The sequence below is a fragment of the Rhinolophus hipposideros genome (assembly GCF_964194185.1).
Source record: "Rhinolophus hipposideros genome assembly, chromosome: X".
NCBI lineage: Eukaryota > Metazoa > Chordata > Mammalia > Chiroptera > Rhinolophidae > Rhinolophus > Rhinolophus hipposideros.
Window position 1 is genome coordinate 123262250 of NC_138046.1, and position 25781 is coordinate 123288030.

At 41.6% G+C, this 25781-nt stretch overlaps 1 protein-coding gene across 6 annotated transcripts in view; it reads left to right on the forward strand.

The window, feature by feature from the left end:
• Window positions 1–25781, forward strand: part of ANOS1 (anosmin 1) — a 518012-nt gene that overhangs the window by 464194 nt on the left and 28037 nt on the right. For all 6 annotated transcript variants that reach the window (XM_081042142.1, XM_081042144.1, XM_081042141.1 and 3 more), the window contains 3 exons: window positions 4884–5106; window positions 13181–13365; window positions 15811–15940. In XM_081042142.1, coding sequence (XP_080898268.1) covers window positions 4884–5106; window positions 13181–13365; window positions 15811–15940 — 538 coding nt within the window. The remainder of the gene's footprint in view (window positions 1–4883; window positions 5107–13180; window positions 13366–15810; window positions 15941–25781) is intronic.

Consider the following 25781-nt stretch of genomic DNA (forward strand, 5'->3'; position numbering starts at 1 on the left):
ATTAGCTATTCTAGGAAAATATATGATCTTTGAAGTCTATTCCATTCTTAGTTGTGTCTGGTAAGGGCAGAAAAAACAAACAAAGAACAAAAATTATTGAGCATAGTAACCATGATTTTTCCGAATTTTTAAATTGGCGCCCATGATCTGGCAAAAGATGGCCGTTTGTGTGATTTGTGAAATTATTCATATGAATAGTTTTATAAAGGAATTGTAGTTACATTAACTTTATAATTAACAGTTTGCCTTAATAGACTGGATATAATTGTATAAATGAGAAATTTAACATTTTGTACATATATCTGTGTGGGCACATGTGTTTTTATTTACCATGAAGTTTGATGGGCATTTTGTTTCCTAAAACATTCACATCCCTCTTAACAAGTCCATGCGTGATTAACTTGTAATGTCACAAGAAATAGTACATGCTTAATGGTCAGAGTTTCTTTTCTGACACCCAAAGGACATTTTGTTCACAGAATTTCCAAGTGGTTAATCGGGGGCCAATTTATACATTTTTTTTTATGTCTGGAGTATGAATATTCACTCATCGTTTCCTCTGACCGGTATGCATTTTTGTCCTCATTCCATTCAACTCCTAAATTCTCATTAAGCTGCAATTAAAGCCATAGTGTGAGACCTTGTGTAGAGGTACCATATGTTCTCCAATTATATTGAGACTTCATATTTCTTCAACTGAAACGGAGATAATTATCTAAGGTAATTGATAGAGAGCATCAAAATTTGCCTCCAGTAGATATAAATAATAGAACAGTTAAATATAATAGAACTCGCTGGAAGAATCTTGTACCACATCCACGTATTTGTAAGATGAGTTTTATTTAAGTGAAAAAACATAGACTACCATTTTTTAAAATAAATTCCAACAGGGCACAGTTCCCTCTGTACAGATTTCAGTGCCTAACCTGGTAGTAGCATGTTGGAAACTTTTGGATGGTCATCCCGAAAAAGAAGCTGGGCCGGCTTTCTGTCTTTGGATCCTATACCATTTTTGTGAGAACAGCAGAGGAATCTGGAAATGTTAAACAGTGAACTTGTAGCAGTTCGTTTGCTGAGGACCTACTGTGCGCCGACTCTATCCAAAGCACATAGTGCTCTGTGCGCACTACCTCACGTGATCTCCACAATGTTTTTGTTTTTGTTTTGCATTATTTCAAGCTCATGTACCAATGTCGAAAGCTCCAGTGAAAAGATGACCTTATTTGTTTCTGTATTTGTCTCCATGGTCCTCAAAATAATGATTCCCCTCCTCCCCCGCAAAAAAAAAAAAAAAATCACCTTTTTGAATTCATACCAAAAAGGAAAAATATTGAATAAACATAAGAAAGAACTCTTACATCAACTGGAAGACCTAAATTATTGTGCTGATTATGATTATTCTTCTACACCCATTGAGGACAATTGCTTCGGATTTGTCCACTGTTTCTGTTTGTTTGTTTGTTTGTTTGTTTGTTTGTTTGTTTGTTTTGAATGCTGCCCGATTAGCTCAGTACGTAAGTCACTAAGATGAGGACATATGGTCTCATTCCTGTGTCCCTCAGTTGAAGGGTGTGGTAGTTGGTGTGTCGGTAAGTAATTAGAATAATGTGAACAGAGCACCCACACTTTGTTATCTGATTCTTGCGTCATACCCAGTTTTCAGTGGAAAAGTCTGGACTGAATTGATTTCACTTGACACCATGATGCAAACTAAGTCACTATGATTTCCAAGTTAGCAAGCAGTAAACACTTGCCAGTTTTAATAAAATAATTTACTGGGAAATCTCAGCCGTGTGGCAGGGGCTGATGATTTTGGTAACTACGTATTTTCTTTCAATGCATGTGATGTATGCATTTTGTTGAAAGAGGAAAGCCGACAAACACTCTGTAACTGTTACAGATCCCTCCGCATACCTGTTTGATTACTAACTTAGGTTTCCACCTGAATTTAGAACTTCACACACCACTGAAATAAAACACATCTCGCAGTTAACAGAAAAATGAACTGTGAAACTGAGTAAGGGAAAAGCCTTGAGAGTTGCTGATGCTTTCCATGTTTATAAGATGTTTCAAGGTTCAGCTTATTAAGCCTTTTTTCCTGAGATCTTGCCATGCGGGATTACAGGAAGAGTGTAATGGTGGATGTTTTTTTTTTTTCCAACTTTCCATAAGAACCATTTACAATTTTATTTTACTTTGTAGTTAGCTGCAAATTTATGGCAATTCAATACTGAAATCATGGTCTTGTCCAATTTACCTGGAAAGTTCTTAAATAGAGACACTGTTTTAATCCTGTCAGTTCATGTTATTTTCAAATTTTATATACCATTAAGTATCCGTTTTATTTGATACCCACAATTCTAATTGAAATCTTGGTGTTACACAGTTCTCAGCTAGTGTGTCTAGGTTTTCTCTTTTTGTTAATTAATCAAAGGACATGAAATCTTGCCTTTGTATTTAATTGTCTTGGAGTACTCAAGCTTGACATACATTAAATTTACGGCATCAGAAGGGCTGTTGTGTCTATAAGAGAATCCTGTTTGATGCTGAACACGTCTGCACATAGTATAAAAATTTCTAGCTCCTACATAGATTTTTTTTGTAAATTGTGGTAAAATGCACATAAGATGTACCATCTTAACTCACATGCCGATTCTTAATTCTTGATTCTTTGGAGGAAAGAACAAGTAGAGGCATGAGAGAAGCTTTTACGGTGGTGCTGAATTTCTCTGGGGCTTCCTGCAATCCGTACTCACTAAAGTTCTCACATTTTGGGTTTTCAGTGTCATTTTCAGTCTTCGGCAACATGAGAAATAATGGGCTATAATGAACACTCTTTCTGGAAGAGAGATAGACATAGTCCTTATATTTTCTCCTCCCCACCTCCCAAACCAGGGACGTTGATAATGGTGAGGTTTTCATTTCCCTTTATTATTTTGTTAAATTAACATATTTCTACCATTGTATGAAATACTCTCTGGTTCATGGCCCCAACCATTTGCTGACCCTGTCTCCTGCCAGGTTACCTGGATGTTACCTATCGGAGTAGAGGGTCCTATACTAAATCTGTGAGAAATAGCAAGCAGTATGCCGGCAGGTGTCACCAGGTATCAGCACATGGTAGAACCATAATCAGTCATTACTGAGAAGCAGCAGGCATCACATGGGCGGTTTTTACCGGGTGTTACCCAGGTGTTCCCAGGTATTACCAGTGAGGAATCATGATAAGTCAGCAGCATGGAGCAGTGGACAGCCAGCTGCCATTTGGCTCAGATTCTCTCCCTGGGTTTGTGCTCAACAGTGCTACCACATTTATTTCTCATATCAGTATGGAATTGGCTCGATTTGACATCAAGTAATAAAGAGACAATGCCCTCCTTGTCCATTTCCTACTTCCAACGTCAAGAAACAATGACAGGCATTCATAGGACCCACTCTCAGATAGACACTGGTCTCGGGCAGGCTGCACTGTCACAGCCAACAGCTCAACTTGTCCAGGAGAGCAAACCGTGCAGGTTTCCTTTGTGCACGTGGCGCGGCTCCGGCAGGCTTCTTGGCCGGGTGCAATTCTCCATGCGTCCTGTAATGTCCCAGTTTCTTTCCTTCTCATGGCTCTGCCCTTGGCTGGGGAGGGGGCATCACCCACCTTCAGCGAGTGAGAGAGAAAGTGCACATGGGAGCTGCCTTTCCCGCTGCCTAAAAGCCTAGGTGCACAGTGGCACCAAACCTTTCACTGGTGACAACATGGCTTCCCCTACAAAGGGGGTAACCTTGGGGCTGGGGATTTTACCTGGCTGGACAGGTGTGTCTCAGGTGAAAGGGGTTTAGAGGGATAGGGTTAGGATTAGGGTAGCTCTCTTGGCAACCACCTTCAAAGAGGCAAAGGAGGGTTAGGGTGAAAGTTGGGATGATGGTGGTTGTCTTGTGGACGCCTTCCTAAGGCTAAAGTAGGACCAGAGCACAGAGGTCACCTTTCCCTTTCATCTCTTTCCCTGGGTGGGGCTGCTGCCAGGAGCCTCAGCAGCTCCCCACTTCCGCGGCAGAAAGAAATACCGTTATACCCTCCGACTGCAGCTCACGTGCCAGCGGTGACCAAATGCTGTCCTGAAACATTTTCCTAAGGAAGAAGTTGCACTGGATAAATCATGCTTTCCATTACGCACATGTTTTCGATAAAGTGCCCCTCTAATAAACCAAGGAGTACCTGTTGTCACTAATGTTTGATGGATTTAGGGTTCAACCAAAATGTCACCAGCGAGGGGCTACTCAGATCCTATGTCACAGATAGCATACGTGTGCTTTGGCTTTCAAAGAAGATTCACGTGCTTTTCCTGTACAGCTCACTGGCAATTCCATACTGATAGGAGATCCCATGTGCAGAGTAATTCTAAAAGCTGGATGTCATTAAAATCTGTTCAGTTAACTGTGGCTTAGACCACTTTGTGACAAAATATCAGTAAGTGGGCTGAGAACCCTAAAGGTTCTGCCGAGTTACCTCTAACCTGTTTTGATTCGTGTTTACGGTATAGAGGGAAAAAATGACTCATTAAAGAACAAAATTGTATGAATGTATACCGTGCTCCAAAAGGGCCCGTCAAATTGTATTTAACATGTTTCGTGAATAGTACTAATCCATTACTTGGAAGCTACCTTGAGCTCAGAATGCAATCTGTGGATGTGTATAACTGACGTGTGTCTGTTGCGTGCCATGTACAGTTAGAAGCGCTGGCTCAGAATCCCTCAGAAATCCCTAATCCCTAAGGCGTTTTCCTTAGGCAGAAGGAGGCCAAATACACTTACTTTGTACACCATTTGGTGGAAATTTTGACCTTTCCTTTCGATGTTTGTCATAGAAGCATGATTGCCTTGTCTCTCTTCCTTAGCCTCTGTTCCCCAAGAAGAACTACGAGTGCCTGACCAGCTGTCAGTTCCTCAAGTACGTCCTGTCGGTGAAGCAGGGGGACTGCCCAGCCCCCGAGAAAGCCAGTGGGTTTGCCGCCGCCTGCGTTGAAAGCTGCGAGGTAGACACGGAGTGCTCTGGGATGAGAAAGTGCTGCTCAAATGGATGTGGACACACCTGCCAGGTGCCCAAGACACTGTACAAAGGTAAGAGCCTGCCGTGCCTGCGACCGCACCTTTGGGCTTCCGAGGTTCGTGTGTGCTGGGAAACGGTGTCCCTCAAAGATGGCACCATTCACGCTGTGCCACATATGAACACCTTCATGTGTGAACAGAGCACGGGAATCAGCTACACGACGCACGACGCAGCCGAGCAGATCCTTCCTAGTTAATTCTTATAAAATTTAATATGGAATCAAGTCAGATCAGGCATCTTTTGTGTGTTTTCCTCGGGTGAGAATGAATCAAGGAAGCTCATCTGGGTACCTTGGAATAACCAGACTGAAATCCTTGGGAAATGAGCTGGCAGTTGGGCACACTTGAGAAACACATCCTAAATGGGGCAGCATTGTGGGGAATTTTCTGTTGGCAGAATCCCAGAACACAAGTGTGGGCTGTGTGGACTTTAAATATTTTGATTAGCATCTTGAGATCCTAGATGTGGGAATTGCCCTCTTTCAGAAGATAAGGGTTGGAACCTATCAAACAACTGAGCAAATGGAATAGTTTACATTCAAAAGCGGTTTTCTAGAGCACTTCACGCTTCTGTGCTAAGTGTCACTTGCTTCTTTCTCTCAATGTGGCCAAGTCCTTTTATTCCCGAAGTGCTGCTGTTGTGTCATGTTCATTTGGATGCCATCGGAGCGTGGCATGAGACCTGCCATTTTGCTGCTTTTTGGGGTCTGAGTTGCAGAATAAAACAGAATCAATCACTAGCCGTTATTACGAGTAGAAAGAGTAATCTATCTGTCTGTTGGTCTACCCTGTTTTTCTCACTTCTATTCACACACAGCAAACAAATATTTGTTCTAAATTTAGGTAAGTTTTTTATTTTTCATTTTTTAAAAGCTATGTAAAACAGTATTGTTCAGTGATGCTGGTTTTGAATTCCGTGCTGGCAAAAGATTTTCAGAAGTCAATTCTCACCCTGATGACAATTCACATCCCCCAGAAGTTATGGGCTGCCCCACCTTCCTCTAGCTCTCAGCTGGAGATGCTCTCATCTGAAATCTCTGTAACCCATCCAGTTTTCCTTGGAAACCTGGCATAAATACTGTGTCTCAAATTCAAAATAATTGCTGCTTTCCCCTTCTTACTATGTGACATATCTTTAATGGATTTAAAGTTTTATTGTTTCCCTGCCTCTTACTATAAACTACATAAAATCACTTTTGCACAATCTAACACCATTTAATTGTTTGTTAAAGTCTATCATTAGGAAACCTTTCTCTGTTCTTATAGCTTATTTGCTATTTAAGTATCAGCACTTAACATAAAAATGGGCTGATTCTAGAAGGATTGTTGAAACGCCATTTGTAAAACCTTTAGTATGTTAAGAGCAGGGCATTTTGAAGAGGGAATATAAATTAAAATACACTTTTTATATAAAAGGACTGAAGAGTCAGTATGAAATTCAAATATGCCAGGTTCACTGATAATAAGGGGGAAATAGTCCACAAAAATGATTAATTATGAAGAGATACTTGCAATTTCAACCTGTGCAACACTGAATATGGTGGAGTTTTTTTTGAAGTACTGAAGTCTTCTAACAAAGTAGCTCTAAACAGGGAGTTTTACAGAAAGAGACAATTTGTGAAGAACTTCCCACAAATAGAATAAACAGACTCTGTGGTCCTGACAATGACTTTTGCATCATGAGCAGAAGGAAAATAATTTTTATTTTGAAAACTATACGGACAGTGCCAAAAAAAATGTATACACATTTTAAGAAAGGGAAGAAAACAGCTATTAAAAGTACACTGATGGGCACCACTGTGAGCACCTCTGGTAATTGTAGAAGTCAAATGGGACTTGGTTTAATCTTTTTGTTATCGATATATATTGAGTATGACAATTTTAACACAGTTTTCCTTAAAATGTGTGTACATTTTTTTTGGCACCCTCTGCTCATACGCATGCAGGTAGATATTTTTCCCTTGCTCGCCTCAGGGGCGATTGCAGGAAAGCTGGTTTCATGTCTTGGGTGTGTTTTTTTGTTTGTTTGTTTGTTTTCACAATTCTTATAAGAGTTTGAGTGAAATTGATGACATCTCAAAGCAAGATCCCAAATGCTCTCGCTGGGCGTGTTTGACAGTACCTATGAATAAGTTAGTGTGTGTGTAACCAAGAGGGGACCCAGACAGAGCCTGTAGGGATGCTTTCGATGACCGCTGTAGCTAACTAGCCACTGGCCGCCTCTGATCACATTTCTAACCAGGAGTCACATTGCTTGTTCACTCTCTAAAGAGGATCGTGATACCCATGGCCCCAGGTGCTCTGGGAACCGGTCCCTTCTGACCCAGCACTTGGCTTTTGAAGGAGAAAGACGTGTCCCCACCCAGACACCACGCACACACTTCAACCTCGGCACTCCATACAGTTGTAGTGCTCAGCTTCACATTGCCCAAACCCACAGGTGGGAAGTGAGCTCTCCATCTGCGCTTATCTTACGCCTGTGCAGTCTTCTTCCATGTGACGAGGGCGCTCGGCCATTGGTTGGAATGCACTAGTTCTCCTCTTGGCTCCAAGTGCGGACGCTGAGTGTGCAGACTGTGTCCGAGGCGATTTGGGAGTAGGGAGCATAAATACCACTGGTCCCACCTGGGCCAGCTCCCCTGTCATTTTTATTTTGACTCTACCCAACTAGGAATAGGACCCTCAACTTCAAGATCTCTTGGATATCACTGTATTCATATCGTAGAGGTCCATGAAAGGATATGTCAACATCCAATATTTTAATCTAATACGATCACTGACATCAGTTGGTTTAGGCCAATAAATCGGGGCACAAAGGCAACATGACAGCAAGCCCCTGCCCCCGCCCCATCCAGTAGCTCCTTCTCAAGATAGCCATTCCCACACACTCAGTCAGTGGACAAGTCATTGTCTGAACTTTTGCAATAAACTGATAAGTACCAACCCTGTCCTATTTTCCCTCTTCTTGCATTACTTAAAATAATGATTTACAGAAACACATACATGCTTTGTTTGGACTCTTGTGTTGGTGGTAGACAAGATGGGAAGCGTGTTGACTTCACAGCTTCCAAAACGTTATAGGCTGGAAACGGAAGTTTCTAAAACATGATGTGTGTTTTGCAAAAATCCACCAACTGCTCCATTATATATGAGCAGTTAATTCACTTGGCGGTAAGAATAGTCCTTAGCCAATACCCCCCACTAAGTTAACTTTACAGACAAGTGTGTAGTTGGAAACAGTCAAAAGAGAACCACAGAAGGCTTTTTCTTCACCCTTCAAATAAAGAAAAGTATTAGCAGCATCCATGAGAATGTTTGCGTGGCTAAGTGACACCCCAAAGTGGTAGTTCTCTGAAACGCAACTTAGAATCCGGGAAAGTTCAAAGGGCTGACCTCCCACAGGTAAAACAGAAACGATTGCAGGTTAGGGCTTGTTTCCCTTTGATCCTCTCCCTTTCCTATTTTAAGTCTGATTTCCAGAAAGTGATACGCTTTATTGTTTTACGACTGCCTCTCCTGACTCCCAGCGGTGGCACTTGGTTTGCGTAGAGAAGGAGAAAAGTTGAAATTGTTTCCCAAACGTAAAGATTCAGACTAATCTGTGGCTCTCCATGATCTGTAGTTTCTCTTTGACATGCACAAACCAAGAATTAATCACCCATCAAGTGTGTTTCTTTTCAAAAAGATCTGTTGATGGAGTGGATTGAATATATCCATGAGTATCTTAATATTTGAAATATGTAAAATTCAAACTTTTAGAGATGGACTTATACCCCTTTTCACAAGTTAATGTTTACCTTTGGAATACAGTGACCAAATGCGTTCATGTGATGGAAACCCAAATTCCTGCTTATGTTTATGAGGCATGTTCGGTAGTGGTTCATTGTGGAGGCAGGGCACTCTATCTTGCTACGTTTTCATAACATTCAGAGCCATGACAAATATTTTGCATGAATTATCAAGTCTCATGGTGATTTGCAGCTGCCAGTTGCCTGTCATCTTGACTTTCCTATTAATATATTTTCAGTATTTTTGAAAGCATTGGGTTTCTGTTCCTCTGATTTCACCAAAATACATGTTACACTTGAAAGGAAGTTACATCTGTATTGTTGCATATTTCGGGATGTTATTCAATAGCATTTATGAATTTTTTAACAGAATAGTTTAGATTTCAGGTGACTAATTTGTTCAAATGTAGTAGAAAAAGCACAGTTCTAGTCATCTACATAATCAAAACCACACCGAGGAGAGCTCCGTCTTACACATCTGGTTATGTAATCGGGAAGCTGATTGACCTAGTAAGGACCGTGGAAGATGGAGAGTGAGGGCTGGAGGTCTGTCTGGGGAGGACGTGGGGGGAGCCCCAGCTGCACATAGTTACAGCCGTGTGCTGGACTTACTTCCAATCAAGGAAGCCGGCTGACCCTAATGCAAAGCAGATGGACCATTTCTGAGCATGCAAATCACAAGATTATGGTACATGATAATTAAAGAGATTTTTTAAATGAAGAAATTCAAACTGACAGTTACGGTTGGTTAAGGCCCTTAGTAGTTGGATGCTATTCAACATTAAAACCCTGTAGCAGGAGGAGTCGGATGTGTGGGTTTGCAATTGATGAGGGGCTAGAGTAGTTACTGTAGCTGCATGTACGCTGGAGGATTACACATGGGGCAGCCATGGAGAAAGATGGATCTGGACGTCTCAGGCAACATGCTCTAAGACGTTAGAGAACGAACCAGTCCTCTCTACCCCAAGGAATCAAGAGAACCTTGAGACGTCCTCAGGGGCTAGCCTCTCTTCCCGTATCTATAAATCTCCTCAATAGAAATATTTGTCTAGTACCTGCCAGCCCATCTTCAGTGTAAAAATGATACAAAACAATTATTTTGTTGAGATTGGTTTCACATCACAATGAACAAAATTTTTGTGGTTGTTGTTCCCTAAAAAGAGTAGAGAGATATGTCTGGATTAAGATCAATCATCATTTAACTGTGGGATTTTCATCCTAGCTGGATTTGTCAGAAATTGGTCCTTTGTTTAAAAAACTGGAAAAGTCCTACTATCAATGCAACAGAACTATTCCATCTTGTAAACTTACTAATATGGATTTATTTTTATTCAGTATTTACCTCTTAAAAAGTGAGAGTGAATGAATATTTGAGTAATACGACTTTGGTGGAAAAGAGATGTGAGGGTTGTTTCTTTTTCTTCTTTTTTTTTGAGATGTGAGTTTCTGGGAAGAATATATGATTAAGATGGCATCACAGAGTCTGTGTGATAATTCTTCCCCTTCCCTAAGTAACTCTCCAGCAGATAGGGATTGGCCATCGCTGCAAAGATTTGCATAATTGTTCCAGTATTGGCTTATTTCCCCAGGTGTATTCTTGCATGCAGAACAAGAAAGTGAGTTCAGCTATTTCTTCAGCAAATGTTTTGTCAAACACTTGCTATTGAAGAATATTCTCTCGTGTCACTCTGAGATGTGGGAATGAAGGGCATGTGTTTCTTGACCTCTGGGGCTGTAGCTTAGTGGGGAACACAGGGTCGTTAAAAGAGCTTGCTGTAGCATGAGGTGTTCAATGCACCTGTTGACAGTTACAGGCTAACTGCTGGAGACTGGGCAGGAGAAGGGAGCCTTTATGTCCACCCAGGAGGTGAAGAGAAAGGGGCTCAGAGAGGTGGTGTTTGGACTAAGTATGGAAGTATTCGGGGTCTTTAGTCAGAACATCGAAGGAAAGACATTTCAGTGAAAAAAATAACGTAGGCAGGCCACGGTAGCACGAAGTACCTGGCAGTGTGTTTGTAGAAAAGCGGGTATAAAGAAAAGCATTGTGTTTGCATAACAAATATGTAAAATGGAAGAGGAGATCAATGGAAAGGTGAGTGGCAGTCAATCGTAAAGACAGATTCCCTGATTGAGATGTAGACAAGTTCTATAGAAAATGGGATGCAATTGAAGAGTTGGAGAAGGTGAAGGACTCTCCTCTCCTTTAGGAAAATAACCACCAAGTACTGTGATAAGGGAATTAGAACAAAGACAGACTGACAGAATGATGGGATGGAAGGCCAGACAGGAAAGGGAAAGACGGACGGTTGGGTGGTCACCAGGGAGACAGAATGATTTGGGGATCCTTAGAATTACACTCTGCAGTCACACAATGAGGTGTGGGTAGGTTCAAACACAAGTCACAACGTTTCCAAGACCTGTTAGCTATCCAGACGCATAGAGTTGCCGAGAAGAGAGATGTCACAGAGGAGGGGACATATTTTGGGGAGAGGCACTGGAGACGGGACTTGTGTGGAGATCTTCCATCAGCAGGCAGGGGGATGAGGGGCCTGGGTCTCACAGTAGAATTGGGCATACTAGATTTGAGGGTCACTTGCTTAACCAGTATTCTAGTCCTGGAAGTCAGAAGGATCCCGGACGTAAGGCAAGTTTAGGACACCAACTTGAAAAGCACTTACATAGTGGCTAGACTGGAGCCACAACGGACTCAGAGATGTCCCACCCACACCAACCGGGACATCAAAGACACAGCATCAGAATGCCGCAGGGGCCTGCAGATCTATCGGAACCACCTCTTCTCTGCTCCTTCCTAAGTGGCGTATACGAATGCAAAAGGTGGAAGGAATCAGAGAATTTCAGAGAGAAATGTGACATCAGGCAACTTACTTAATCATCCTGAGACTATTCGCTGATGTTCAGACTGTACATACTTAACTCTTCACCCACTTCTCAAAGACACCAGGATCAGGTAACACAATGTTTTGGGGAAGTAAAGGGCACCATATAGATATCACCCATCAGCAGATCCAAATTGAAAACACTAAGGTATGGGGAATGTGTTCTCTAAGAAAACAGTTTTCAAAAATCAATGACCCTTTGAGCAGATACACACATGCCATTTTAAAAATTTTCCAACTCCATCCATCGAAATGTTTAATGACCTTAAAATTTCTCAAAGCAAGAGTTAACTTGAATTAAGATCAAAATAAGAGTTAAAATTCAGCCACATCACTAATGTGCATCGGATCTTACCTACAGTTTGTAGTTGCATATTTTCCAGTTTCCTCTGTGTTTACACTTAAGAAATAGGGCATTCTGGGCTTTTTCAAATGAGTTGTCCGCACTTCAGGTAAATGCGCATTCTCAATGGAAAATGATATTAATGGCAACTGGTGTCCTTGGTTTTGATGGCATTAAATGTCATGATGCCATGAACTCTACCCAATTCTGTTAGTTTTCCATATCTGTGAGTGTCACAAATTTGCTCTAAATTCCTTTTCCATGGTGGCTACAATTTTGAATGGTGGTTCTTTAATCTTTCAATCACCAGACAACTTGCATGCACAGGATGGGGGGAAAAGAAATCAGAATGATTAACTGCTTTGCAGTGAGACACCTGTGAGGCACTTTTGAAGCAACACACGTGTGCCAAATGCAAACATTGTAAATCCATCATTTTCCAGTTTTAAACCATTAAGTCGGGAGAAGAGAGCCACCTCAGTGGTGATGTGGAGTCTGTAAGACTCACAATTTGGAAGTTGTTCTTGTGAGATGTGACCGTAGGAGAGGATTGAGTTTTAGAATGTTTTCCTTGAAAGGAAAACTCCCTGAGAGAGAGACGACAGCAAACTTGGGACCCATGTTGTAAAGACTTTAGAACATATTTTGAACATGGCAAAAATGACTTCAAACTCTTTATGAATATCGCCTTGTGTGTCCCTGGTTAACATGGAATCCGGTGGTGCAAGTGGTAGTGTTTATTCAGAAGAATGCATGTTAAAAAAAAAAAATTGCTCTTGAGATTACTGGGGAGAAAAAAAAATCTCATGCAGAATCAAGAATCAATTTTAGACCCTCTTAAAAGAAAGGGGCTAAGACTCTTGAAATATGATGGGCTGCATGCACTTAGAACATTTCAAATGTGAAACCTTGATAGGGAGAAGCCACTTTTATGAAAGAAAGTCGAGTATCAGTTCTCATCAGATGAGATTTGTCTTGTCTACAGATTTTCTTCTTCAACTTTCACCTCGGTTTGAGTCCCATGCAGATTGTTTTAATTGACATTGGTCCTGTTTCAGGTGTCCCTCTGAAGCCCAGAAAAGAGTTACGATTCACAGAGCTACAGTCTGGGCAGCTGGAGATTAAGTGGTCCTCGAAATTCAATATTTCAATTGAGCCTGTGATCTACGTGGTACAAAGAAGATGGAATTTTGGAATCCATCCTAGCGAAGACGACGCCACACATTGGCAGACGGTAGCCCAGGTCAGTGCTTCAAAGACGGTTTTTTCCCCCCTTGAGGAGATGCCTACTACCCACCTACAGATACAAAATTAACTTGCCATGCCTTAGTCAAAATAGCCTGACTACCAAAACAATTTAAATGTGGACATATCACATGTATCTGCTGAAGACAGGAGATCTCTGTGGATATAACCCAATACATTTAGGACTGTGACTATTCGCTTAATTTGCTCAAAATACATGTGGAAGGGAGATAATTTTCTAATCTGAGTGTTCGTTCACATTTATTTCCTCCAAGAACTACATTTCCTTGAGATAAGCTTCAAACCAACTAGACCAAGGGAAATGCAACCCAGTTAGGATGAGTTAATGTGATATTTGATCTTGGAAGGGAGTTCTCTTCTGTTTCTCGTAAATTTAAGCCTTTATTCCACAAAAGACCTTTAGTAGCACTGAGGAAGATTCGTATCACAAACTACTTAGTGGGAAGTAGCCAACAGCTCATAAATCTTTCTAAGTGCTTTCTTTTTCGTCTTGGTCAACTGACAAGCTGATACGCCCCCTGGATGGCAACCCTCCCAGCGTTTATCTTAGCAGTGCTTTTTCCTCTTCTGTATCGTGCAGGAGAAAAGCAAAATATTTTCTTTCTTTTCAAGAGCCGTTAAATGGAGTACCAGCTGCAAGAACACGATGCAGAGATAGAAAAAGAATCAGTTCTCCATAGAAAACGGCTTCATGCTTTTCAACAACTAAAATGCCTTCCCGTGTGTATGTCCATAGGCAAACATTCTCGCCTTGAGGCGATCAGATCACTTTTCTCCAAGGATAAAATTCCCATTATTTTTTCAGTAAATATAAATTTTAATTTTCAGGTGTTTGGGACATGAATTTGGCTCTTTTGTCAAGAGTAGGATCCCAAAGAGAATAAACACTAAAATAATTGAAAGACTGCAAAATAAATGAGAAGTTTGGTGTAAAAGAAACTACTTAAATTAGGGGGAGAGAAAAACTGGTCATATGAAAACTGGTCATGTCTATTATAAATTTATAATAGAATTATAAATTTAGTAATTCTATTCTATACCTATTTTATGAAAAAACTTTGCTTTAATAAAATGTAAAACTGTACAGACAACAGCCTAAAATTTCATTTGGTTTACGTGGTACTCTCCCTTAAACAAAGGTACAGTATCATTCGTGAATTTTTGAAACTATTTTAAGACTTATGAAAGTAACTGATAAGATCGTTTCTTTCATCTCTTTGTTTTTGGAACGAGGAAAGGTCTTGAATTATTTTCATTAGCATTTTTACTAGCTAGCACATGTAACATTTCCCTTTTCTTGTCTGCTAAATGCTGTGGATATTATGCTGACTCTAGTTTTCTAAATTCAAGGCTAAAACTCTCAATGATGAAGTCGGTAAAAGTATTGTCTCAAATTCTGCCAAATGAGGCAGAAAGCCACGTGTGAGTTCTTCTTCTTTCTTTGATCTCGGAAACGTTTGGCTTCTTTTAGATATGAGAAAATGTGACAGTTTTTTTCAATACATTATTATCCTGACGCTTGGGAGGCTGCAATTCAATTCTCCTTCCTCAGTTGTATCCACTGAACTCAAGTCGAGTTCATCAGTAGTCGTAGGTGAGGCACAGGTCGGGGGCATTTATTCCTGTGATTCCAGGCAAAGATGTTCAGATCTCCGACGGAATGTTGTTGAAAGCAGGTAGATGTTCCCTTAGCTTGAGGAAGGAGGGAAGCAGGAAGACTGTCAAAGTTATGTGATATTTGGGAACTGTAGTCGTCGACAGCAAAACCTATGGACCTTCCCGTGTCCAGTTTTTGACTTTGGATATTTTGTTGGGCAAGTTATATTAACACACCTCACCCCTCAGGAACCCAATTGGGTTCTTGCTGATTTTACATGATTTACTCAAAAAAAAAAAAAAAAAAAAAAGGTCTTGGGTTGCAATGGACTTCCAGAAACTGTTAGCATGCTTTAAGTGTGTGGGTTCTCATGCCTACTTCCAAAATTATATCAGGCATGCAAGTGAAAGAGGCACTTTCTGTCCTCTAAAGACGATTTTATTTTCTTGTCGTACTGTAATGACTAGCTCAGATACATATTTACTTGTATTTATCATTGATTGATTAAATACCTTGAACGCTGTATTGATTAAATACCTTGAACGCTGTATTTAGCACCAGATTTAAGCACAACCCAAGGAAACGTCCTAAGGTGTTGACTTCCAGAGGCACTCTTTGGGGTGCAATATAAATGGAATTAGTTGACTAAAACTTCCTTTATAGTCACTGGTCCCAAAACTCGTCCTTAGACGCCCCTGTCCAGAGGGGTAGAGGGAGGCCTAGGCTGTGCCATCTTGGCTGATGACTTAGTGTGTGTCACACACACGCACCCATTGGATGTGTCACAGTAAAAGGGTGCTCTGTGCTCTTGTACCATTTCCCCAGACCACAGATGAGCGGGTTCCACTGAGTGACATACGACCCAGCAGATGGTACCAGTTCCGAGTAGCAGCTGTCAACGTGCATGGCACCCGGGGCTTCACGGCACCCAGCAAACACTTCCGCTCCTCCAAAGGTCAGTCCTGCTTTGCTGCCCGGATACTGTCGCCTTCCTCCCAGGTACACGTGGGACGCTGATTAGTCATGTCTCCACGGTGATATTTATGGTTGCTCAACAGGTGTCTTTGTTGTTCTTGGAGAACGGGACCAGGTGTGTTTGAAGGTACCTGTGAATTTATGATTAAAGCGGTCATTGGGCGTATGCCTTGGAGACGTAGAAGATAATACAACAGGGTTTTCCCAACTTTGAAGTTGTGGTTTTCCATTATCAACGCCTGTCGAGTTGTTGCCTTCTCATATTCTGCGTCAACGCCAATTCAGTTCATTTTTGGAGAGAAAGGTTTAGTCAGGGCTAGACTGTGCAGGTTTCCTTGAAACAACTGTGAAATTGAGTGTGAATTAATCTCTTTCATTTTGTAACATCCAGAATCAAAACCCCTCCGCAGTCCCTTTTTCATTCGGTTCTGTTCGAACTTCACTGCTATTTTAAAACCTCCGTGGAATAATCCAGTGGATACTAACTATTTCCCACATGTGGTGAGTTCAGTCTGTGATAGCTGACGCCCATTTGACTAGATATTAATAACACCACCCAGTGTATTTCTCCATTTGTGTTGGGATGGCTGGGAGCCTTGTGAATGAATGATACACCCGCTCGGCTAGTCATTAAGATCCTGTTTCGCAGACATAGATTGGTGTGTTGTTCACCTTCCTCCTCAAGACCCGTCCTCTTACAGGGACGCGAATTTAGGTTTATTTTAAACAAAGTGCATTGTGATACTAATGAATAATGTAAGACGTATACCATCATCATATGTCTTTTATTACAGGAAGGTTTGAACTGGCTGCTATAAACTGCCCTGTTTATACGAGGCTGGGGAAAATGTATGTGTTTCAGCCAGTGTGTGCATTTCTCACTGTATAATATTACCACCCCTTTCTCTGCAGAATCAGAGGTCTCAAGTGGAAAACTTGCGATCAAAATCATTTCATGTTTGGATTCAATGACAGAGTATGGGGTGGATTTTTAACTCTTCCTTTGGAAAAAAACAAAGCGCTTTTTAGAAAGAAAAGGTGCGTTTCCCATTCCCCATGCTCGACAGAGGCAAGTACACTAAGCAGACTTTAAAGAAAAATTAAACACAGTCAAAGCTTGTCGTGAGACTGTGTCCATGTGACTTAGAGAGACAAGTGAAATAGAGAATTACCGGTGGGTCCGGAGGCGAGGCTCAGTCCAAGGCTGGGGAATGCTTCATCTGGACTTTTCTGGTTCACATGCAATTCGGTCACGATGTGGTCACACGATGATACCATCTGCTTGTTTGCCTGTAGGGTCCCTTCTGGTGTTCTCAGATCAAAGCCAGGGATTCGGACATCACACAGAAACCGTTCCCAGCCTCTGGAGACAGACACTGATTCCCTTTAACAGCTGGGTGGCACGTGGACACAGCTCCTCTGACAGTCCCCAGGGCCAGCCCCGTGACTGCTAACTGCCTACCAGGCATCCATTCTGGAGAAGTGGCAGGGCCAGGCTGTCCCAATCCTTGCTAGAATATGTGACCCATTCATAGCCTAGAATTAGGGCTGCAGCCCATGAACTTAAATGGGTTTTTGTTGAATGGAACTGCACCAGTTTGGGAAACATGACAGTTACCGTTCAAAGGTTGTTCTCTTTCCTGCTTGTACAAATACGTTCAACATCGAGCACTCCAGACTTTCATTCTTGCACTTCTTACAAATCAAAATGTCTGCAGAGAATTCCTGGGAGGCACTACTCTGGCTTCTCTGAAGGTGCATCTCAGAATGATGGGAATACAATGAATCCACTAAAGAGTTCAAGATGGTTCTTCCAGGACACATCGAAAGGATACTTCACCATTTACAAGACGGTACCACATCTTTCCTAATCTTACTTAAATCTCATCAAATGTAGAAACGTGCCTTCCTGGGGGGAAAGCATTTTAACAGTATTATTGAAAAATACTTTACATACCATAAAATTCACTCATCTTAAGTGTACAATCCAACGAGTTTGAGTATTTATTGAGTTGTGTTACCACCACCATCATCTAGTTTCACACTGATTCTATCACCCCAATAAGACGCTTCCCGCCTCACTGGGAAACAGTAAGGCAGAAATAAAGTTATTTTTGTGTCTTCAGCTTTTCATTTTATTAGTCATGCTGCATGCCTTTTATTCAATGCATATTTGTTAAGCACCTACTATGTGTTGGGCCTTATCCTAGACACTGGAGATATTAAGTGAATAAAGAGACAGAAATGTCTACTCTGTGGAACACACACACACACACACACACACACACACACACACACACTCATTCTACTTTGGGGTGACAGGAAATAGTAAAGAATATTAATAAATAAACTATTCTAGTATGGCAGTGAGCAATAACACAGAATAATAAAGATAAAGAACAGAATAGGCAATGTAGGTGTCGGTGTTTGCTTTTTTACAGTTTTAGGGAGGGTGGCTCAAGAAAGTTGTGCTGAGAACGAGGTGTTTGTATAAAGGAGGTGAAGGAGTCCGCATTGCAACAATGGAAAGGGAGAGCATTCCGGTTCTAGGAAAGAGCCGGTGCAAAGGTCCTGGGGCAGGACTGAGCTTGCAGCATTCTTAGAAGAGCAGACAGAGTAGCCTGAGGACTAGGTAGGGGAGCAGGGGACCATAGAGGGAGATGGAGATTGAGAGAAGGAGGGAGGTGGATTTGTGGGGTATTCTCAGGCATTGTAAAGAGCATGGCTCTACTCTGAGTCAGACAGGGGCTGGGAGGTAGAGAGCAAAGAGCTGTCCTGATGGGGCTTAATTTGGGTAGGACCACTCAGACTACTGAGAATAGGCCAAAGGGGAGGGGACCCACATGCAGGGAAGCTCACACAGTGTTCCTGGTCAGAGATGATGGTAAGTTTGCAAAGCCAGAGTGAGTTCCTTCGGAGATACACCCGGACAGGTAAGTCTGATGGGGCTGGACATTTTGCCAGTGGTTTATAGGGTCAAGAATGACTCCAGAGTTCTTTGTCGCAAACCGCTGAAAGGATGGCATTGCGAATTAATAAAATGGAGATTATTGAGAGAAGGGAATACTGAAGGGAACTTTACGTCTTTGGGCATACACGTCTTTCCAGAAGAGGGGTGATCATGAATGAATTGCACATGCTTTTGTAAGTAGATACACTGAGCTGAAGGACACTGGACGTTCCAATAAATGTGGTTGAGAAATGTGACGAATAAAAGGATAAGCTGAAGACACAAAAATAACTTTATTTCTACCTTACCGTTTCCCAGTGAGGCGGGGAGGGTCACATTGGGGTGATGGAATCAGTGTGACATTGGATGATGGTGGCGGTAACACAATTCAGTAAATACTCAAAATCATTGGCGTGTACACTTAAGAAGAGTGAGTTTTATGGTATGTAAACTATATTTCAATACGACTGTTAAAATGCTTTCCCCTCAGTGAGGCACATTTCTGCATTCGATGAGCTTGGAGTAAATTAGGAAAGATGTGGTACCGTCTTGTAAATGGTGAAGTATCCTTTCGCAGTGTCCTGGAAGAAACATCTTGAATTCTTTAGTGGATTCATTGTATTCCCATCGTTCTGAGATGCACCTTCAGAGAAGCCAGAGTAGAGCCTCCCAGGAATTCTCTGCAGACATTTTTGGTTTGTAAGAAGTGCAAGAATGAAAGTCTTGGAGCCTTCTCCCAAAGAGCTGGATGGGACTACGGATTCTTGGTGTGTTTGTATAAGCGGGAAATAGAACAGCCTTTTAAGGATACCTGCAGTGTTTCCAAAAATTGTGCATTTTCATTTAATAAAAGCCCATTTATTCCCGCTGTGCTTCAGAATTGGAACTGTACCGCTTGTAAGTCTTCTAATGGTTTACAATTGCTTTGAGAAAGAATTATTACTTCCAAAATAATACTCTGCCCAGAGTATAAGCAATTATCTAGTGTATTTGAGTTGGGTAGACGGCCAGCATTGATCGCTGAAAAGGTGGATCGAGAAAGGGGATGGGACTTTTTCCATCTCCCATGAATACCTCTGAAAATAAATGTGAAATTAAATAGAAAAAGGAAAGGGACGGGGGTGGTAGATGAGGGTAAAAGGGATCAAATATATGGTGATGGAAGGAGCACTGATTCTGGGTGGTGAACACACAATGGGATTTATAGATGATGTGTTACAGAATTGTACACCTGAAACCTATGTAACTTTACTAACCATTGTCACCCCAATAAACTTTAATAAAAAAAAGAAAGGAAAAGGAAAGAAAAACTTGATAAAATGCATTTCATTCAGTTTGGGCTCACTGCCTTGTATTCAGGGGCCATAATCCTGATTCTTGCAGGAAAACCAAAATTTGTCATTCTCTTTTTCATGGTTATGCTTAAATACAAAATTAGTCTGTGGTTTGCCAGAATGGATTGGCTACTAAGTAACTTAATTTCCTTTTAACTCACTTATTTTCCCATAACTTAACCCTTAGAATACTTATTTTTATAGACAATTCCAAGTTGTTCATAGATGCTTTTTCTTTTCTAGGTGCATACCATTTTGGGCTATTTTTATTGCTAATCCCTTTCCCCCCTCAAAGGAAATGTGTGATTGCAGAATGGGTAAAGTCAGTAATTTTTGCTGGCAGCAGAAAGGCCAAAATAAAAGCTGGGATACTTTCTACATTGACTTATTTCAATTCTGTTTATTCTCTTTCCTCCCGGTACTTGAGAAGGAAAATGGACTTCAACATTAGAAACCAAAATTACAAATAATTTCATAGCCTCATAGACAATGTCCCTCTGTTCCTTTTGTCTCTTTACAAAAGAAGTAGAAATGGAAATGGCAGTCCTTCCCATGGTGAATTCCCTTCCTAGGTGACTCCTGGGCCAACTGGTTTTCTAGTCCACAAGCCTGTGCAGCCTTCCTATCCCATCCCAGGTGGAGCAAACCGTAGGAAGCATCGGAACCCCAGGTGTAGGATGGGGTGTATTCCCAAGGAGGTGGGCACATGTTGCCCTAGAATGGGACACATGGAGATCACCGATCGGAGCCGGGGCTCTTTCAGAAGCCCGTCCAGGTTATGGCTTTGAGGGGAAGTGGTTTATTTAGGAGGTGACCCAGGGACCCAGAGATGGGGGAGAGGGACACACGTCAGGGAAGAGAAGGAAGAAAGTGAAAGGCTCATTCTTAGGCTAGTTACCCAGCAGGCACTGAGGTTCGTCCCCACGGGGAACTCCCCCCCATTGTGGAGCCTGTTCCGGGGCATATGTGTCCTTTACGTGGGCAAAGCTTGTTGTGGGTCCAGACGAAGGCTCAGGGAGGGAGGCTGGCATTTAGAAGTTGAGCTGTCGTGCCCTGAAATGACTGAGTGTGAGAGAATAAGATTGGGGCCCTGAGAGGGTCTGCTGTGTCCCTCTTGTTTTACTCAATCGCCGCATGATTCCCATTGTAGAACGCATCTCATGAACTTCGAATTGTGGTTTAAAAGAAATACATGATTAGGTTCATGAGTGGAATTTCATGGAAGACGTCCTAATGCTGTTGAATGTTCCCGCTCTCTTCCTCACGTCCTAAAGGTAGACCAGCCTGCCTTCCTGGGTCCACTTTCTTCTGTCCTTTGCTGTCACTTTTCCCCAACATCAGACAAGTTGTACATCAATATCCATTCCTTAGAATAAGGAAACCACTGATTTCTAACTAACAGAGAGCCCAGCGTGTGGGTTAACTATCGGGATTGACATTGGTGCCAGTGGGAAAAGCGCGTTTGGCTTCTATGTTCTACTTGGTTTTCTTCTTGAGCAAATTGATGCTTTACTCTTTCTGTGTCACGTCCATCTTTATTCAACGGGGTGAGGGAAGTGCATATATTGCATACTTTGTGTTGGAAATACAGAGGGTGCCAAAAAAAAATGTATACAAATTTTAAGACAGGAAAAAAACAATGGTATTAAATTACGTTGATGGGAACCACTTTGAGCACCTCTTGTAATTGCAGAAGTCAAATATGACTTGTATTCATCTTTCGTTATCACTATATAGTGAGTATTACAATTTTAATACAGCTTTTTCCTTTCTTGAAATGTGTATACATTTCTTTTGTCACCCTCTGTATGTATTACTAACTCTCACTACCTGTGACACAATATTATTTACAGGTTTACAGATCTGGGGGAATAAACTGCTTCTGGCTATCGAGACAACATTTATATGTAAACCTGTGAAGTGAAACAAGGAAGAACTCCAATTTTGTGGATTGTATTTTGTAAAATCCGAATTCATTGTTTTGTGTGTGGCCAAAAGCAGGCAAACATTTGTTGGAACGTTTAACATCAGTCAACATCAGTTGAACATTATGAAACAAGGCACTTTTAAGGGATCTTAAAAGAAAAAGAATTAAAACCACCTTACGTTGTGATTAACCTAATTCATCTTTTAGTTATCATGTTACCTTTAGTTATCCTTAGTTATTATAGTACTTTTATGGGCCCAGCACGCTTTCGCTGTGCAAGTCTGCTATCTAAGTTCTTTTAGTTATTATATTCACTTCCCTCCAAATTCAGAGTCGTTCATCCATCTTTTTTCCCTAATTCCGCCATGTGTAGAGGATATGTGATAAACGAAAGAAGAAGCAGGCAGCGTTGTTTTCACAGCATGTAGCAGCAGTGGACGTTGTTCCACGCATATGTGACTGAGTGTTAGTCCAGAGCACACATCCTGGGTGGCCGTAAGGTGCCTGTGGGGCCTGCATAAGACCCGTCACTTTGTACGCGCACCCGCAGCTGCTCCGTTTGTGCCCTTTCCGATGGACAACACTTCTCTGTCTGTCTGCTGGAAACTGTCTAATGGCCAGAAATTGGTCTGCATCGCAGCTTCTCAAAGACTTCGTGTTGCTGCATGTCCAGCGAAGGCACAATGATTTCTCTTTTTTAGTGGGGGAGAGAAAACTATCCCAACTACGGAGCCTAAAAAGGAAAAAAAAGTTTAAATCTCAGAGCCAATCTTCTATTGAGTTGGGGTATTGGGGACTAGTTCGATCATTGCTTTAAAAATATGATTGTCCTTGATCACTGTTATGTACCTTAAGAGATATTCCCATGATACATTGCAGCGGGAAGTTTGATCTATGGAGACCATCGTTAGAGGAAATCAAATAAAATCAACATTCATTTTCTTTGAATATCTATTTTTGCTTTCTCTCTACTGGTTTGTAATTTTTAAAATTTTTATATGTTATAATTTTTACTTATTTGTAATGGTCATCCTCTTGCTGTCCCTCGTGTGCCACTCACTTGTTCCGTTAATGGACAGGGGTAGTTTTTCATATTTAACAGAAGGCATCGTCTGAAAACGTGGAGGAGGCTGCCTCACAATGAGTGATGGGGTTCCCCCCACCCCGCGCCGGGCAGGGGCGCTCGTTTCCCACGAGATGTCACAGACCTGCGTTTCTCCAAGGCTGACGACAAGTGATTTTATTGGTCACTTGACCAACCATGGACAGAAGTCATTCCACTGCTATAAACCTTCCTGTGTGTTACTTTGTCACTTGTGGCCTTAACCAGAAACGGTTAAGGGGGGAAACCTGAAACCTACCTTTCTGAAACCCAAACGTTCCACCTTCCTTTGCCCAGAACACCACATACGATCGTTAATCGAAATAACTATTTTTCTCCAAGGCTGATGCTGGTTACTCACCCTAAATACTCAGGATATCTTGCCCTGGACATCATGCAAATTTGTGTGACTGGGAGACAGTACACCATTCCCATTTCAATTATCTTTGAAAATGTACTTGTTTTCTGCTTTCTGAAATGTGTTTCTATGGATAATTGCAAAGATCACAGAGGGAGTGGAAGAAGCAGAAAGGGACATGAAATCGGGGAGAAATGCTGTGACTTAAGCCTCACAGGGGAGAGGTCAGAAGAGCTCTTGTGATGTGTATCTGACCCTCCCATTTAACATGCTTGCACAAGGGAATTAAACTCTCTGGACCTTGATTTCCTCATCTGTAAAATGGGAACAAAATGCCAACACTTGATTCACAAAGTACAAGTATATGTTTATAAAATTAGAACTAAACAGTGCTCATGTCAAATTTCAAAAAGCTACTGCTTTTGAAAAACTCTGGGTCCAGGTTCTCAATGGGTGGCCTGTGGTCCAAACTCAGATAAACAGATAAAGTTTTACTGGCACGCAGCTGTGTTCATTTGCATACCTACTGTCTGTGGCTGCTTTTCAGCTACAATGACGGAGCTAGTGATTGCAACACAGACTGTATGGTTTGCACAGTCTTATATATTTCCTCTCTGCCCCTTTACATAAAAAGTTTGTCAGTCTCTGCGCTCGACTGTTATGACAGACACTTTCCCCATTAAAGGCATTGACATGTTTCCTTTCTACATCACATACATCGAGAGGAAATAATTTGTATAAGTCAACAGCATGCATGTACTTTACTGCATAATGTAGGGGACCATTTCGCAAGGCAGGAAACGGCTTGGCCGTGGGAAGCTGTGAGGAGGGAACACAATCCTTCAGAGCAGACACACAGGATAGGCTCTCACCTGAAGTCTGCGGGGAATAAATGGATAAACGAATAGCTGGTTTACAGAGGAGAATCAGGGTGATAAAACAGGTGGCTTTTGCAATTCCTTTTTGGCTTCGTAATTTTATAGTGATTATTTGGAAGGGAGAAAGAGATGGGGGTGTCTCATGTTGGTAATGGAAGTTATACAAGATTATATAGGGTTAAGCTACCCTCGGTTTCAGGCATGCACAGGGGGTCTTGGAATGTGTCCGCTGCAAATAAGGGGTGGACTAGGGTATGTGGTATCTGGCATGTACTATGTAACATATAACATGTAATGTATATGCCCCACCCAGACTCGCTGAATTAGCATATCCCAGTATAGGTCTTGGGGGTCCCGAGAAGCTTGCTAATGTTGATTGACTGAGAACCACCCACTTGATCACAGTATGGCGTAATGTGCCTGGGTTAGCCACTTACCTAAAAAAGCAACTAAGAAATGTTCTCATTTTTTGAAAATAAATTAAGCCACCAACCAGCCCTCCAGCCCTTATTATGGCTCAGAGAAAAGCAAGAGATTTGAAAAAAATAATTCATGCTTCCATCATTTCCAAAACGCGAATGGTCCTGAGTAAAAAACATGGGTTTTTTTCCTTCCGTCTCCTTCACTTATGTGAAGTTAGATGTAACTTCTTTGCAGCTGCTGCCGATGGTATTATAATTAGAATTCTTGACAGCGGTTTCCGGGTCAGGCCACCTGGAACGTAACCGTCTGTAAATCATCTGTGGTTACCAGCATCTCCCCTTGCTCAATTTGTGGCAGAAAAGGACATATTTCGTCATCTTTGTCTGATCCCATTGGCAATGTGGGTAAAAAATGGGGTGTTTCTGCTGATCTCTGTCACCGCTTTTATCTGATATGAGAATCAGAAGCTGCAGGGCCAGTTAGATAAAACAATTACAAATATAAGCCAGATATCTTTTTTTTTTTCAGAATTTTCAAAAGCCGTTCTATCTCCTTGCCTATGTTAGGTCAACCAACCTAAACTGAATTTACCGTGTCTTAGAGAAATGTATCCGTTTTGGTACAATGGAAATTTGTCTGGGTTGTAGTGGCATGCAAATGCCTGGGAGGGTTCTTCTAGAATACAAATATGGTCCAAATGCATTTATCTTATTGTTTGGTAGACTGTATATTAATTTGTGGCTTATAAGGGGCATCTTACTTATTGCTTGTTTTCATCTATTCTACGTAGAAAGGGCAATCTCCATGCACCGACCATGTGGTCCATAGACGCACAAAGAGAAATGGATT